Source organism: Clarias gariepinus, chromosome 11 (assembly GCF_024256425.1).
Source record: "Clarias gariepinus isolate MV-2021 ecotype Netherlands chromosome 11, CGAR_prim_01v2, whole genome shotgun sequence".
Classification (NCBI taxonomy): domain Eukaryota; kingdom Metazoa; phylum Chordata; class Actinopteri; order Siluriformes; family Clariidae; genus Clarias; species Clarias gariepinus.
Genome location: NC_071110.1, coordinates 31,748,784 through 31,766,762, shown reverse-complemented (window position 1 = coordinate 31,766,762; position 17,979 = coordinate 31,748,784). Strand labels below are relative to the sequence as shown.

At 38.1% G+C, this 17,979-nt stretch overlaps 1 protein-coding gene across 1 annotated transcript; it reads right to left on the bottom strand.

Moving 5' to 3' along the window:
• Nucleotides 1–2,445: 2,445 nt before the first annotated feature.
• On the bottom strand, nt 2,446–17,613 carry mpzl3 (myelin protein zero-like 3). Its single transcript, XM_053507621.1, has 6 exons — nt 17,465–17,613; nt 14,579–14,751; nt 9,177–9,387; nt 8,339–8,525; nt 7,882–7,951; nt 2,446–4,329 (listed from the first exon to the last, which is right to left on the bottom strand). The coding sequence occupies exons 1-6, from the start codon at nt 17,532–17,534 to the stop codon at nt 4,258–4,260; spliced, it is 783 nt and encodes a 260-aa protein (XP_053363596.1). The 5' UTR covers nt 17,535–17,613; the 3' UTR covers nt 2,446–4,257.
• Nucleotides 17,614–17,979: the final 366 nt, after the last annotated feature.

Sequence of the window (17,979 nt, the reverse complement as noted above, 5' to 3'; positions counted from 1 at the left end):
GACTCGAGAAATAAGGCGAAGGAGGCGGGGCTTCCACAGTGTTGTGTGTGTGTGGGGTGGGGGGGGTGGGGGGGGGGGGGGATTTAAGGGGTCACATCATCTGTTTTGCAGCTGTAATTCAGTCCAGACTTCAGTTGGATCGTGTTGTTTTTTTAGTGACTGGGAAAAAAAATTAGACTAAATCCATTTTTGTGTATTTTTTAAGTGAAACAAGTGTGTGTGTGTGTGTGTGTGTGTGTGTGTGTGTGTGTGTGTGTGTGTACTGTATCTGAGTCGGTTTTCTCAAAACTCCCCGTTTGGCTGACGAGATTCCTGAAGTGCGTTTTTATGGCACATAAGGACACCTGATATTCCTGCCACACTGTTTATTTTACATTAGTGTTGATTTAAAATAAATAAATAAATAAATAAATAAATAAACATCTCAGACAGTGTTCCCACGTCGAAGCAAAAGAATAAATTGAAAAAAAAAGTGTCTTGAATGACTGATCTTGAAACCCCCAGGATATTTCAAGCAAGTGTGTGTGTGTGTGTGTGTGTGTGTGTGTGTGTTACTAATTAGTGCAAACGCAGCACTTGATTGTCATGTTGATTCTGAGAGAATTATGCAGGTTATACAGTACACCAAGTAAGCAGTAAAACACCGCATGTTGGGTTGTAATTGGAAACGTATCAGTGATGGTGAGTGCAGAGTGAGTTTTACTACCTAAAAGGTCATTTAATGGTTTCCAAGAACAGCACAACATGGAGTGTTTCAGTATTTTAACACTTCAATGCTTATGATAATTAAATTATTTGTATTTATTCAAGAACAAAACTCTGGATGTGTAAGACTTAGTGATCACAGCATGTAGAAGATCTGCACACACTGCATCACTCTCTCACTCACTCATGGTCTATGCTGCTTTATCCTGCATTCAGGGGCCTGGAGCCTATCCCAGGAGGCTTAGGGCACGAGGCGGGGTACACCCTGGACAGGGTGCCAATCCATCGCAGGGCACACACACTCATTCACACACTACAGGCAATTTGGGAACGCCAATTAGCCTAACCTGCATGTCTTTGGACTGTGGGAGGAAACCGGAGTTCCCGGAGGATACCCACCAAGCACGGGGAGAACATGCAAACTCCATGCACACAGAGACGGGAATCAAACCCGGACCCTGGAGGTGCAAGGCGACAGTGCTAACCGCTACACCACCGTGCCGCCTCACACTGCATCAATAATAATAATAATCCTGATCAAATGAATTTTCAAATATGGAAGCTGGGCTACCGCACTTACTCTAGAGACTCCTACGATCAGTCTCGGTCTTAAGTAACATTTTTCACACACTTTTCACAGATACCCCCCCCAGGAACTGTGTGTGAACTCTTTAACCCCTTAAGGACCTAGGACCCTTTTCAGGTACACAGGAGCCTTTTTTCAGGCAGTTGGACACGTTTTTCGAGTCGTGACCTCGACTCAGGTGCGAGGAATCAATCCCATCAGAGAGTTCCCAGGTTCATGTTGGTTGTGTAAAAGATATGCACGCACGAATCAGAACGCATCAATAATAATAATAATCCTGATGAGATAAATTTTTTAATCTAGGAGCTGAAAAAAAAAAAAGCAGTTAAGAATTTGTACACCCAATATAATGATTACACGGCACTGACATCGGAGACTCCTTCCATAAATGTTACATAAATGTCTCCTTAAAGGAACGTCACACATTGAGTATTCACAGTACAAGACTGAGCCGCTGCTATAGAAACGACAAGGGATTAGAACCAGCGCATTAACTCACGTTTTCTTTTCATCTTGTTTAAAACACACCACCACATCAGCGTCCTCTCAGATGTGTGTCAATCCTTTATTCGGATGATTAAAAACGTAAAATAAAAGTAAACGCCTACACGTACTGTATGTACACGCGCCTTGCGATTCAAAGCCGACTTCCTCCTGCGGTAGCTGCGGTTTACTTCCATCTACAGCCATCTTGCTCTTTATCATAGTAAGCAGGCCATTAGGGGAAGAAAAACCACAGCGTCTACAGAGGAGGCAATACCTGCTTTCCCCAGAGGAGAGGGGGAAAAAAAAGCCACTTTACACTAGAGATAGATTTAACCGCAGGGGGAGAACTCACACAGTCGCCTAATGCAGATATAGTATTGAGGATAAACGTGGTTTCATTGCATCCTGTCTCGTACAAACTCTCATTAAATGTTTAGCGACGTTCTGAGGATGAATTAAGCTCGGAAGGAAGCAGTAGAGATTATCTGTGCCTCTGGTCATGCAGTGTAGCTAGGTTTTATTTGTTAACGTGCAAATTAAGCAAGGACCAATCCAAGCATGTAAATCCAAAGATTTTTATTTTTAGAGGCTACACACAGCGTTCAAGTCATAAATAAAATGTGATAAAAAAAAATGTGATAAAATTTTTAAGCGTTAAAGCGATTGACATTTACAGAAGACTTCAGACACAGTACGGTGATTCTTCGCCTCAGTAAAACATTCGAATGTTTTAAAGAAGGCCGCACGTCGGTGAATGACATTCTCGGCCGAGGTGGTTCGGAGCTCGGAGCAGTCATTCCCGTGAACATTCAGCGAATATATAAAACAAAAAGATAGAGGTTTCCTCTCATGACTGCGTTTTGTTTTTCGGCACAATGAAAAGACTCTAACGTTGCTCATAGTTGTTCAGTCACATCATGGTAGCTTGAACCAAAAACATAGCTTTAGTGGAAAACTTTCACAAAATCTAAATTTAACCGGTTAAAAAAAAATATCGGTGCATTCTTTTTTTAATAGATTTAATACAGACTAATAAAAACCAGAGCTCAGAACTATACACATTTAATTTCATTTATTCAATTTGCATATATTCTTATTAACAATATACTCAAAATGTTAATTTACATCCTTAAATAAATACACAATAAACCCGGACTGTGACTTTACAGTTTTTAGTTTTTTTTACAAGAGCATCTGTAACTGTGCATTTTATAATAAGGTGCGTGCACAAATATATTTACATTTAAAGACAGATTTTACAAAATTACACCCATTAAACTTCTATTTAGTGAATGATGTTAGAGTGTGTGTAAGAAATGCAACAAGGTAGAAATAATACAAAACAGCAGGTTGACGTTCATATATATGATGCAAAATATCTTCATACACAAAAACAAATCAAGGTAATAAAAAGTGATAAACCTCGGATGAAGTCCACATTGTTTTTTTTTTAAACATGAACTATAGATAATTTTCATTAATTTTATTTTAAATTGTCCCTTTTTTTAGCTGCACCTTTATCTGTACATGCTTCATCACCCAAAAGCTGCATTAGCATCATCCAGTCCAAAAAAAAAAAAAAAAGATAAACTTCGTTCTGGAAAATTTCGCAAAAGGTATTAAACGGTAAACCTGCTTGTAGAACAGGGCTAAGCTAGCATTATGCAAATATCACATGCTAGCATGCGTTAATTTATTTTTTATTATTTAATTTCATTTATATTAAAGTACTTTTTTTGCTAACATCCTCACAAGTTTGAAACACGGCCACTAGTCAGCAGCTTTGTTTCGTCATCACTAGTGCCACCATTAATACCATTAATAAATACTTTACATTGCTGCTATTACTGGACACAGTACCACAGAGCCTGAATTAGCATGACTCAATGCTTCTTAGTGTTCAGTTTTGAAATCTTGCGTACGGATAAAGTTGTGGAGATTAGTGTTAGAAACTCAGCTTTTTCACAGAAAGTTCTAGTAGTCAGTTTTTCAGACAATAAATCATTTATGCTAATCACATGCAAAAATATTTCTAGGTGCTAAACTCAGTGATAGCTAGCATGGCTAACCATGGTGAGAATCACCCATGTTAGCCACATCAGCATTTGTGTATTAGCTCTGAGAGAATTTATTCCAAATTTGAAACAGCAAAAATGCTACCAATCAGCTAGCAAACACAAGATTAATTTATTTTTTGCCAATGGCTAGCGTTATTGTGTAGAAATGCCTGGTAAAAACTAAGGAACTGTGACTAGCTTTCTAGAGCATTCTAAATCAAAGCTAACAGGAAGAAATATAAAGCTAAATCAGCAAGCTAAAAAGAATCCAAACGACCGAAAGCTGAAGGAGCTCTGGTAAAACTGACTTCAGATCAGAGTAGCTGTAAAGCATTTGTTTGATTGTTTTTTATGTGTATGTGTGTGAGAGTATTAAATGATAATGAAGATGTTTTCCATGAGAGCGTTGTGGTACAGAGAGCGCTAACACTGCGACTCGGCCTGTAATTCCATGTGGTGCTTCTCGACATATCTGCGACAATCTTCATCCGAGTCCTGCAGAAGAAAAAGTAAAAGAAACGTTAAAAAATAGAGCATGACTATTCACTGATTTTTTTTTTACCACAAATAAGTTAGTTTAGCAGCAATTTTTACACAAACAACTCCATCAGGAGGATCTCCAAGCAGGACAAATGTGTCTGGTTTTAAATTTGTGTATTATTAGTTAGCATTATTAGCCGTATCTAGCTACTACTCTTACTCAAAACAAAACGGTAAACAGGCCCCGCCCACAAGTGAAAAGCTTTAAGTCATAAAAGCGAGCTGTTGGTGTTTACACAATTAGATTACCACCATTGTGTCAGGCTAGCTGTCTACCTTAAGTACGAACCATTTAGCAGTGCTGGGTGACGTTAGTTTTTTAAAGTAACTAATTACATTACAAAATTACTGTCATTAAAAAGTAATCTGTTACATTACAGCATTACTTTCTGATAAAAGTAATTAGTTCGAGTACTTTTCCATTGCAGAAAATAAAAAGTCCTTTGTGATTCCTCATGCATGTTGTTTAAGTCAAGACCTTTATAATTATTCTACCATCATCACTCAGTGAAGTTTGGCCCAAACGCGGTTTCGTGCGGTGGCCGTAAGTACGGTTTCTCATGATTCACTGCGAGTTTTGGCGCTGTGATTAGGTTTCCATCTTTCCGGTACTTTTTGCATATGAATTTAATCCTTTCTGGTGCCAAATTCTTAGTGCGAAAATTCATCAACCGACACATTTTTCCATAAGAAATCATGCAAATCCAGGGCAGTGGTTAAGGCATTGGACTATGGTTCGGAAGGTCCCAAGTTCAAATCTCATGATCACCATGTTGTCCCTGTTGGGCCCTTAACCCTTAACTGCTCAGATGTACAATGAGATAAAATAAGTCGCTCTGGATAAGGGCGTCTGCCAAATACCTAAATGTAAAATATAAAATAAATAGACGTTAAACCTCACATAACCTTAATTTATGATTCCTCTTGGTACAGGATTCTTTAGAAAGCAGACTAAAGGGGCTCCCTTTTCTTCATGCTACCACCCTTGCTAACTTTCTTGTGACCCATGGTGCTATGTCTTCACTAAATCTTGCACAAAAATGTGTGAGAAAAACAGTAAAATTTATGAACCGGTTTATGTCCGAGTTGTTTATCGGTTTGTTTGTAAGATCTTAGGTTGCAAAAATTTAATTCTTAAAGCTAAAATTAGTAAGGAAGGGAATTCGTGGTTACGCTGTACATCAATAATTATAATACAGAACTAGCTAGCTGCTTTGCTATTCACATTTAGGCGCTAATGACAGCCTCGGCTAGCGATCGCTCATACCATGTTAAACTATATTTAACGTAAAGTATATATGTTCAGCTAAAATTATCAAATAACAGTTATATCCAAAGTTCTTACTGGAAGTAAAACAAAATGGTGGACAGGCCCTGCCATGTACTGTACATGACCAGCTACAAGTCATAAAAGTTTCTAGCCTGAACAGAGACTGGACAACTACCATTGTGCTATACTAGCTCAAATTCAAATTCTATTTGCCACATACACAGTCATACACAGTACGATATGCAGTCAAATGCTTAGGCAACTGCTCGTGACCTAAATAGAAGACTATGAAGAGTAATAGGAAATAAATATGAAAATTAAAATAAAGGGTAAATAAAACTAGGAAAGAATAAAATAAAATATAAAAACTAAAGTTAAAAAAATAAATAACTGTACGACAAAAATACACAAATAGAAAATCTTTGAAGAATGTATGTAGCTATCTAGGTTAAGGATGTAACTTTTAGCTACTGCAGAAAATACCACAGTAATTATAATTTTGCTCTAGCTAGCTACTTTTCTATTCATGTTTAGTTGCTAATGACGGCCTTGACTTCCTATACCTGACACCATATTTAACAGACTGTTAAGGTTTATCTGTTATTCTCAAATAATAGCAAAGCTAGTTTATTTATTAACAAGTTAACTCTGGAAGCTATATCTACTACTACTCCTGTTTGTCTCTGAAACTGAAACAAAATGGCGGACAGGCCCCACCCAAACGTGACAAGTCATAAAAGTTAGTTGCAAGCGTGAACACAGAGACCACTATTGTGTTGTGCTAGCTATCAAGGGTAAATAGGTACTGAAGGTAAGGTTAAGCTCCTGTGAAAGTATCTCATTAATTATAATCCAGCTCTAGCTAGCTACTCTGCTATTTACATTGAATTGCTAACAAGAACCTCGGCTAGCCATGGCTCGTACCATGTTTAAGGGACATCTCTGTTTATATTAGCTAATGTTCTCAAATGACACCGATGCTGGCTAGCTTATTTATAAGCATGTTAGCTTTAGGGGTCAGTTTCATAATTTTTGTATATACATGGGAACCTCGGATTGCAAGTAACGCGGTTTGTGAGTGTTCCACAAGACGAGCAAAGATTTTAAATAAATTTTGACTTGAAAAACTAATAAGTCTTGGTTTATGAGTACCGAGTATCATGTATCACGCATGCGATTCTTGTTTTGATGCAGAGCATCACGTGATCACAACTGAGCCAACGTTTTTTTTTTCTCGTGTGTCTCTATCGTCTTCCCTGCTGGGTCTTAGTGCGCGTCTCTCACTGGTATAATCAACATCCGTGCACGCGTGTACGAAGAAGTGCTTATGTCACACACAAAGCGGAAGAAGACGCAAACAGTTAGCTGTGTAATAATTTGAGGGAGCGTTCTGTTGCGGGCTGCAAAATGGAAGAGAGCGATAAAAATATCAGCGAGTCAAGAGATGAAGAAACCAGCAAGAGAAAACAACAGACATTGTCAGTAAAGGCTAATGATATGTCTAAGCTGTAGATTTAGAAACTTTTAGTCCAGAAAGTTAAGTTGCACAACTAAATGTTTTTGTAACATTATTTAATTTAATGTTTGCCTTAGTTTTTTTGATACTTAGTCATTTAAAATACCATATTTTTTTTGGTTTTTGCATCTAAGAAAAGGCTTTAAAATCAAAATGTATGGCACTGTAATGCACTTCATCTCAGTCAACTTTAAGCTATTCTTTGTTTTGTGAAAAATGACAATGTTTATTTTTAATAAAATGCTGTATGCATTTTTTTAAATGTTGATTTTTCTAAAAAGAAAACCAATTAATCTTTGTTTCTCTTATACATTTTAAGTTGCTGTTTAATTAACTAAAAGTAAATTTTATCCGATTACTCGATAACATTTTTTATAAAATACTCGATTACTAAAATATTCGACAGCTACAGCTCTACTTCACACACATACACAAACACACACACACTCACAGCGCCTACGTGCATAAACGGAAACACTTATCTGTCGGGATTCATTTTTTCTTATATATTTTCTATTAATTATTTTTATGTTTTTATTTTTTGGGGCTGTGGAACGGGTAATTTAAGTTTCCATTATTTCTTATAGAGAAATTCGCTTTGATTTATGAGTGTTTTGAAAAACGAGTCCACTTCCAGAACAAATTATGCTCGTAATCCAAGGTTCCACTGTATATGATTACATAATCTCTGTGAATTAGCTCATAAATATGAGATTCTGACCTCTATATACATCCCGCAGCACGTGGCAGGCATCTGCGCCGATGGGGGGTGATGATACGCACACTCCTTACTGCAGAGAAGCAAACACACATTACATAAACACATGCTATACACACACACTTTTATACTCTGTAGTGTTACATTATAACCTGAAACTAAATTTTGGAAGATAAAAAAATAAACAATTTCTTTTTATGTGCACAAGAAACATTTTTTGAAAAATAAAAAAAATAAAAATTCACACTGACTGTCCACTTTATTAGAAACACCTATTCATCTGCTTCGTTTTCAAGCTGATCGTTGTGTTGTGCATTCTGATGTACCTTTCTGCTGATTACGGATGTACCGAGTGCCTATTTAACCTTGTCTGCTCCTACCTCTGCGTATTCATATGCCTCACAGGTCATTCTGAGAGAATATCAAAGTGCCAAAGTGCGGATATAATATGACCCGAGACCTGTATGTGAGCATTTCCTCCCCGTCAACGACCTCTATGGGGGAGTGATTGCCGAAATGCGAGCCCCTGACCCGTGGAGAGCAACATGGACAGAGCATTCTCATTAAGAGCACCATCGCGATCAACGACGACGGCAGGAGGATGAAGAACAGCAGCATGGCGACATCTGAGAAGTGCACACTCGTTTCTGGGGAAGAAAGAAAACAAGACACGATTAAGGATGTAACAAACATTCAAACCATGTTTGTAATTTAAAAAAAGAAAGATTTTGGTGTAATTCTAAAAAACAGTAATCTGAGACAATTAAACTGCCCCATGTATGTTAGCAATACATACATAGCTTGTCAGACTTATACTACACTTAAAAACTAAACATTACAAAAAGTGTATCTGCTTGTAGAATCAAAATCAGGTTCTATAATCAACTGCTTTGCAAAATGTTGATAAGGATAAAAGATTTTAATGTTTATACAGTACATTTGTGCAGGTTTTTATATTTTTTATTTTGCTTTTTATTTGTAAAAGAGAACATTTTTCTATTTCATCATGCCTTGAGTAAATCTGGATTATTTTTATTTTATTTACTCTTTTAACTTTAATCTCTAATGACTCCAAATAAAGAACCAAAACTGTCCAAAATGTCTTAATCTACTTTCTGTTTAACGACATTTAATGTACATATTTTCTGGTATCTCATCGTGCTTATTCATGGTTTACATGAACGCCTTTTTAAACTTTCGACCTGTTGTGTACATTAAGGCTAAAAACTGCAGCCTGAAATTAGAAGTGGTTTGTAAAATCTTCCTGTTGAGCAGAATGAACAGAAGGTGTTTCTCACTCTTGAGGCCGACTGTGAGGACGGTGCTCGAGGGAGGACCCTGGAAGTCGGGCGGGTTGCGGACGGCGCAGCTGTAAGTGCCGTTGTCGTTCAGTGAGGCGTTCAGGAGCCGGATTGATGCGTCGCCTCGCGCCGGTTCACCGTACCACTGCACACGCCCTTTAAAGTACCCGTCCTCCGGAGGGTACGACACTGAATAGAAGTGAAAGAACTGGAAGGGGAAAAAGTGAGAATGTACTATATATATAAAAGGGATGTTATTAATCAAACATTAATATTTTATAAGAATTGATTACAATGTTATTAAACAATAAGGTTTGTTTTCTATGTTGAAGTAACCCAGCAGGGTTCTAAGGATAGCTAGCCTTACTAGCCAGGCTTCTTACCTGCTTAATAACAAGAGACAGGTTGTTGTTGTCAGTCTTGTATAGGCTCAGTCTGGGCTCATCAGGTCACATGACCTTTTCCTATCACTCCAAAGTCTCATCTTTACACTCCCTAGCTCTCAAACTGAAGACAAGTGGTTTTCGTATAAACACACAGCTGTTTAGTCCCAATCCTGTGAGTTCTTATCATATTGTGTGTGTGTGTGTGTGTGTGTGTGTGTGTGTGTGTGTGTGTGTGTGTAGAAATGACATTACGTTCACTAATAAACACAGCTCTTGTTTTTACTGATTTATTATTTTTTTACCATTTATATTTTTTCCTTTACAAAGTTGACGCTTCAGCACTAAGCGTTCTTAATAACCCAGTTCCAGTCATTTCGAATCTCCTTAGTTGTTTCCCCTGCTTGACACGGCCCACTAATTAATTGATTTATTTATTTTTTGGCCAGTCAGTGTATTTTTTACACAAAGTAAATTTGTGAGGCGACTGTCTGGTTTTGATTCTGGAAAACAGCCTGACGCTGATCACAGCTTTTAGTTTTAGTTAAAGATTGGAACGGTAATGAGAAGAAGCGTATCCAGCCGAAAGGAGAGGAGTGAAGGAATGACTTGGCGATTTTTTGTTTCCCCACACCGATGTCAGCGGAGTGAAGAGACGTCGGGTTTAAAACACTGACGTTGAGTTTCACCTCGGGTCCTGTGCTCGATACCTGCTCTGATCTCGTAATTCTTCACATCTTAACAGTGTGGACAGGAAAATCTAAATTTTAACTTTTTGTTTTTTACTTCGACATGCTGAAAAAGCTACAGATAGAAATTTCACAACGTTACACAGATCAGCTGTGAATCAGCGATAATGTTTATTATCTGATTTGTCTCAAGCAGCTGTATTTCTTACTGGTGTTGAATTATTTGAATTTACAGGTTTTTAATTACTACTAAAAGGTATCTAAAATATTGTATAAATTGTCTTGCTAAATCTTTGTCTGCAAGAACTTTACAGTCTACTGGAAGCGGTTTGTATTTTCTGCAAAAGCTGTGGAATATTTAACGTTTTTAAGTGCGAATCTGTTCTGAATCAAAACCCGACTCATCAATTTGTTGAATCAAATCACACAACTCTTATATATAGTAGAACTTTTTTTGTTTTCTTTAATTATCTCTTAGCTTGAGTGGGGAATGAAATGAAAATAAACCAAAGGGACAGACTAATGAAGACAAGTGAAGTGTCCTGTAATTGTTCAATGACATTTAATAAGAGAGACAGAGAGAGAGAGAGAGAGAGAGAATGGACGAGCTAAGACCAGGAGACTGAGAGCTTTACGGTCGCGTGAGCGATTATCTGACAAACAGCGTGCGGGTGAGGGCTATAACACAGCTCGTACTTCCTGTCCTGAACACCAGTGGGAGCTATACAGTAGTGCTTCTATGTAAAGGTTAACTGGGGTTATGTGAAATTTGTCTAAAAGGAGTCTCCAGTTTTCTCGATGTTTAAAAGTCAGAGCGGATTTACCGGCTGAGATTAGCGCTTCCTCCCGAAAGAGGCGCTGATGAGGTGACGCTGGTGATGTCATCGTGACAACGAGAAGAAATGCGGTAAGCTCTCCAGGTTATCGGGAGCGGAGTTACGGAATCTGATTCGATTATTTCCAGTCACGGAACGAATGTTCTTTGGAAGAAAAAAAAATCTTTAATATGGATTAGTTAATTAAAGCTGTGTTTGTCAAAGCCACGTCTCATTTACATAATAATCTGTTAAAAAGTGTGACAGAAGCAAAACACAGAGCGATTAATAAATAAACTAATGAAGAGCGATCAGGTTTTACAAACATGACATCAGGGTTACAAGAGACAGAAGGAGAGAGGGAGAGAGAGGGAGAGAGAGAGAGACATAAAGAGACAGTAACTACCTACAGAAAGACAGAATGAGAGAAAGTTAAAGACAAAAAGCGGGGGATGGACAGAGACAGACAGACAAGGGAGACACAAAGACAGACGAAGATAAATATTAAAAGACACAAACAGGGAGGGGCAGAAAGACTGAGAAAGACAGAGCAAAAGTGACAAAGTGAGAAAAACAGAAGGAGGAAGCGAGAGCGAGAAAATCAAAATGAGAAAAAAATGACAGAAAAAGAAAAACAGAAAAACAGAGGGAAAGAGAGGGAGACATGAGAGAGACAAAGAAAAAGACTGGAGCGAGAAACTGGAAGACAAAGAAAGAAACAGACAGGCAGACGGAGGGAAAGATTTAAAGAAAGAGACAGAGAGAATTTTTTCCATTTAAGACGGCCATGACATCATCACCGCTCCTCTGAGAGCTAATTAGGTAGAGTGGCTGTTTGACTGAGTGCCCTTAATTCACTTCTCTCTCTTTCTTTCTCTTTCTCTCTCTCTCACACACACACACACACACACCTACTGTCATGTTAAATATTTGGGAGTGGGTGACGATGACATCATCATACAGACACACCCTGTCTCTGACACACCGCTTCTCGATTCAGATCCCTTTCAATTTCACGTCGCACCTCACACACACACACACACACCCACACCATCCTGAGCCTCTGCTCCTGCTTAATATTTCATGAAACTCATTCTCTAGCTATTCATTTTCATATGTCTCACACACACACACACACAGAAAGAGCTTTAAATATGCCGTGCCACTGAACCCGGTCACTCACACCTCACAGACTTGACCCTCTCGCTCAATAAACTCAGATGAATATTTGGAGCCTCAGCAGATTTATGTGACTTGGGCTGCGACTGAAACGACTCCAGCAGCTTACTTCAGACGTCCGGACGAATTCCCCAGAGACACGAGACACGTTTCAGACCTTTAACGTGGTCTCTAAAAGCGCAGAGAGCACAAAGCGAGGACGTGCAGCTGAACTCTGTGTTCTGAACTCATTGACTCTGCACTGTTCAGATATTACACGAGTTTACGCAAAGGGGCGTTTGTTTTAAAATAATAATAATAATAATATTAATAATAACATTAACAACATGATCGCACAGTATCAGCAAGTATTTCACCATGATCGAATTTGATCAGGATTCTAATAATTAGACTCCAGCATTTTAATAAAATCAGATAAAATATTTTAAATATTTTGTATGTAAAATAATCAGAAGAGTAAGGTGTATGTATCATATTATTAAATTTCAATTGAAAGATTTCTGACACACCCACGCGCAGCTGGCTAATGCGCTACTACAACACAAAAGTTCAGAGTAAAAACTTTTGACAGTTTCATACTTTTATCAAATAGATTTGATGAATCATTCATATGAGGTAAGTGATGTGTGTTCACCATTTTTCCCAGCATGCTTTTGGCAAAGACACGCATACACACACACACACACACACACACACTCTCTCTCTCTCTCTCTCTCTCTCTCTCCTGGCTAAAGATCATCACTACAAGCTACATCAATAGAAAAGTCCAGATAAAGAACTGAATCATTTGAACCAAATCATTGGAATTAAGTCTCCTGGGCTGCGTTCCATTCCTAAGCCTACTTCAAAGGGTGCTCCCTACTCCCTATGCAGGGGTCGCTGGTTAAGGAGACTTCCCTCGTCTAAATTCCGCTGTTAGAAACGACATCACCAAAGCCGTCATCGCTTCTATTGTGTGTTACCATGGTAACAACGAGCGCCTCGGATACCTACTGTGGAAATTTCACACTACGGACATAAGAGTATTGGATATTTATTGAAACACAAACAGATTACAGTTATAAAGTGCATAATATATATGTGTATAACTTGTAAATAAATTATTTTAAATTTATTTACAAGATGTACAGATAATTGTAATTTGTTTTACAGATCACTAGCCCAGGATTTATTGATTAAATAAAAATTATTGTGTCCTATTAATATGATGTCGTCCTTAATTATAATGATAAATATATAATTTACTTTTCTGTAATTTTTACGCTCCAGCAAGACGCAGTGACTGATGGGAAATTTTTACGTCCACTTGAGGCGAAGTTCACACCTGTTGTTCACTTGATCCCTACACCAGTCGCAGTTCCCTCCCTGCGGTCTGGAATCGCACTTAACACCCAGTACAGTGCACTTTTAAGGGTACTTTAAGCCGATCAGGACGCAGCCTCTAATTAAGTCATTTGAACTGATTCATTTGAATTTATTCTTTTAAACTGAGTCATTTAATGTAAAATTAATCCTCGTACAGGTTCATACTTTTATCGAAACAGATTTGATGAATCATTCGTATGAGGTGACTGATGCGCTCACTCACACTTTAACATCACTATCTATTTTTGCACCTCACATCAGCAAGCTTGCAGCAGTTCCTCTCTAGTTTTACACACTTTCCTTTCCTTCTGAAAATTTCTTCAGATATGACTGATCGATCGAGGTGATCTCATTAACACTTGACATCATATCTGTAACAACCCTCAAAGTTGGAGGCAAAAAAAAAAGCAACAATTACACCTCATGATCAGAGATAAAAATTTCATCATGAGAATTTTTTCACGTTTCAGAACAGCTGTTGATTTAATTTTTTTTGGGGGGGTCCATCACTTCCTCTTTTTTTGCTGCATTAAGTCGACATGGTAAAGCACTTTTAGGACTTTATGGCAAAGTGGATTCACAGAAATTTTAATTCTAGATAAAACTGATCATCAGCTTCATCAGTTGTCCCTAATGAGCGAGCTAGGGATGAGGACAGTAAGATATAGGAAGAAATATACAGCGTGCTGTGAGGTCACAGTGTTAGTGTGTGACAGGTGTTGTGTTTCAGCTAGCATGAAGCTCAGTTCGTTAAACAAACCAAAAACAAAAGTCAAACCTGACTAGATCTTTCTACCTTTATGGTATCGGAACACTAGTGAAACACTGGGACAAGTGTCATTAGTGTCATAGTGATAAGTAAGTCCCAGTTTGACTTGAACGACACTCGCCGATTTCCCACAACCATAAGACACAACAGACAATTGCACACACACAATCTTATCTCAGTGAATGATAAATGAACTCACGACATGGGAGGGGCCTCCGCTCTGAGGTCTGAAGGACCAGTCGATGGATATTCGGCTGGTCAGTGGATGAGTCGAGGTGAACTTGCAGGACAGAGTGACCGTCTCGCCTTTTACTGCTTTTATCTCTTCCGGGGCGGTGACTTTTATACCAGACGCCGGGCCAGACCACAACGCTGGAAAAGAAAAGTTAATATTCACAACCGTGGAACTGAAATTAGTTATTTTAAATTTACAATCAAGCATGGGTTCAGGAGGGTGTGTTAGGAACGGGTCCGCCCGACCGTCCCTCTGCTACTGCTGTAAAGCTGTTGAACAGTTCAGGTTTCCCCAGACGGACCACAGAAGAGAGAACCCTTCCAGATGATAATATTTCCGTATCTTTTCATCAATATTCTGTGTAACAGCATTGTGTAACTTCTAAAAAAAAAATATGAATTTTCATTTTACTTTCTGTCCGTGTGTGTAATCTGATGTCTTTATGTCTGTCTATTTGTTTCCTCTACTCATGGATCCAATAGAGTGTTATTGACTTTTCCACACCTTCAAATGGAAAGTGTTTACTGCAGAGTCCCCTGTGTGTACTAATCTGTTACAGGGACATCAACATCATATGTGTTTGTGTGCGTTTGTGTGTTTCCTGTCTAGTTGGTAACTAATATGCCCAGAAGACTGAACTAATATCACAGAAGAGAGATGTAAAAAAGTGGATAAAATTATTTTTAATAAAACTTAAGCTTTAATTGTCATTATTTTCCACAAAATCCATTGTGGGTAGAATCTTTCAACAACCACAATCTGGTGTCGTTCACTCTAAAAAGCTGGTAATTAAGTGCCCTGTGCAGTGTTCCTCGCCGCCCCTGAGCACGGGGCAATGGGATTCTTTCCCCAATGGACATTTATTTATAGGAGCAGTTCCCATTTTCCACCACTAAGTGCACTAAGAACTCCAGGAAAGTAAATGGAGCGAGTGGCTCTAACTAAAAAGCTCGACAAATCAACAGAATGTCAAATAACAGCAGTTTTCACAGAAGGTTATTAGCATTTCGATGGAATTTATACACTATGAAGTAAATAAGGATTTATTAGAAGCTGACAAGCTGTCTTTAAGAGCACTGCTAATGAATCTTATTTGTTTAAAACTGCACTGAAACAGGATGTGCATGGCGCGAGTCAGCCATGTAACGCCGCTCTCTTTGTTTTAATCTCTGAGATTATGTGCTGTTCTCCACCAGAGTGAAAACCACCCAGCCGTCTGGTGACAGAAAGATCCCGGTGAAAAGGATTGTCGAGGTCATCGAGTTTCCTTTCAATCACTTACTTCGCAGCCTTTCTTCCTTGTGCGATACCTTGATTAAAATTCTCACACTGGCGCTCGCGCACTCCTGAAACTCAAGGCTTCTCAGTGGGTGTCTTTGACCTTCAAGTATCTGATCTGAAAGACGAGAAGAATCCTGGACTAACAGCTCATCAGCATTTTTGCTAACAGCCTTAAAACCGAGCAGTTACTGTGTCTACGGATCTGCGGTTCACGTTAGCATGTAGTTAAAGCTCTGAACTCTGAAAACAAGCCACGATTTAAATTGACAAAACCACGCGTGGGGGTTAAATGCTAAATCCTGTGTGTCATCCGTCACTCAGGTCTATGTGCAACACTGTAATCTACACTATCCTTTATACGTGCCAAAATGACAACCTTTGTAATAAGCAGAAGATAAATACCTGTATGTAGCGTGAAAAAATTATATTGTGAGCAATTAATTGGGAAAGGAAGAAAAGTGGAAATAAATAAACAGCCAAAAAAACAACAACATCAAAAAAAAATCCACAAACATGTACAAGAGGTGAGTAATGACAAGGGTATGTTTAACTGGATTAAAGAATATAAATGCAAAAAGAAAAAGATAAAAAATACTGATTATGAATTCATTTTTATAATAAATAGTTAAATATCAGTGTCTGACCTCACGAATGCACTCAATAATCAAACATTCCCATAAACACACTCCTAAACCTTGTGGAAAGCCTTCACAGAAGACTTGCAAATGGGGCAGAGCCAACATCATATTAAACCCCATGGATTAAGATTCAGATGTAACTCAAGTTCATATGCATGTGAAGGCAGGCGGGCGAATAGTTTTTGGCACTATAGTGTATATACTGTACACACACATTGTATATATACTGAATATATAAAAGACAACTGTACAAAAAAGAGCAGCGCTCTTTTTTTTGCAATATATATTGCAATTTGCATGTATATATTGCATATTTGTGCAATGTACTGTATATAGACATAAATTGTGTAAATATTAAGAGAGTTGGGGACAAATACAAATCTACAGCATGAGTGGTTTAAGTAGTTTAACAGTGTAGTGTAGGGAGTTTAGCAGTGTGATGGGTTTGGGAAAGAAGCTGGACAGAAATAACAGAAAAGTTGTGTTTTTTTTCCTGGTTTAGTTTATTTTTTTTTACATTTGTTAAATGCAAATATTTCCCCAAAACTTTCCATTACTCTAACTCTAACTCATACTTCCGGTCTCGCGCCTCAGGACCCAAACCCCGCCCCCTTCACACGCGCACCAGGTGTAACAATAATAACTAATGGCCGCAGCGCACGGCACTACTGGGCACGCGCACTTCCGCTTTTAAAAAAAAAAAAAAAAAAAAAACTGAAACCAAACAAACTTGGTATGCGCAAATAACACTTTATGACCCTTAATACACCATAAACCCGTGTATAAACACTCACTGCCGTATAAAACACCACTCGAAACTCGAGATTTATTTCCCAGTAACTTAAAAATACATATAAAACGCCGTTTTTGTGAACGCAGGTCGCGCGTCTTTTATTTTCCTTAAACAACAATTAAAAAAAAACACACTTACCGAGGCTGAGAAATAAAACCAAACACATTCCGGGTTCAGGAGAAGTTCTGTGTGGTCGTAATAAACCCATTTTAGTACTAAAGATAAGGTTTAAAGATGTGGTTTCGGCAGTTTACACGCAGAGGGGTTAAAGTTCCGCATCGTCCATGTTTGGCCCAAATCCTGCGCATGCGCAGAGCTACCTGTCGAACAGGTGTATCAGGTGGAGCCAGTATTATTATTAGTAGTAGTAGTATTAATTAAAATGTTTTATCCTGGTCATGGTGCAAGTAGATCATAATCGTCATAAAAATCTTAAATCAATAAAAAAAAAGTCATCCAAAATAATTTATACCTTTTTATAATTTATACATGTAATAATACAGTTCATGCTACTCAGGGTAGCCCTTAAAGCTCTAAGCGTTTTAGTCATTATTTTAGTTGTTTTGTTTAGTTTTTTCAATAAACATAAATAGAGCTTAGGATTGTGCAATATAGAGGGACATTTTTTAGTTATAATATAGGCAATAATTTTT

Bases quoted from the DNA above. Each gene is read 5' to 3' on its own strand.
- mpzl3 (XM_053507621.1), bottom strand. From the start codon at position 17,534: ATGGGTTTATTACGACCACACAGAACTTCTCCTGAACCCGGAATGTGT. The intron at 8,526-9,176 runs GTGAGAAACACC...TTTCTTCCCCAG, and splicing joins CCTCACAGTCGGCCTCAAGA to AAACGAGTGTGCACTTCTCA. The intron at 7,952-8,338 runs GTCTCGGGTCAT...GCTTCTCTGCAG, and splicing joins GAGGAAATGCTCACATACAG to TAAGGAGTGTGCGTATCATC.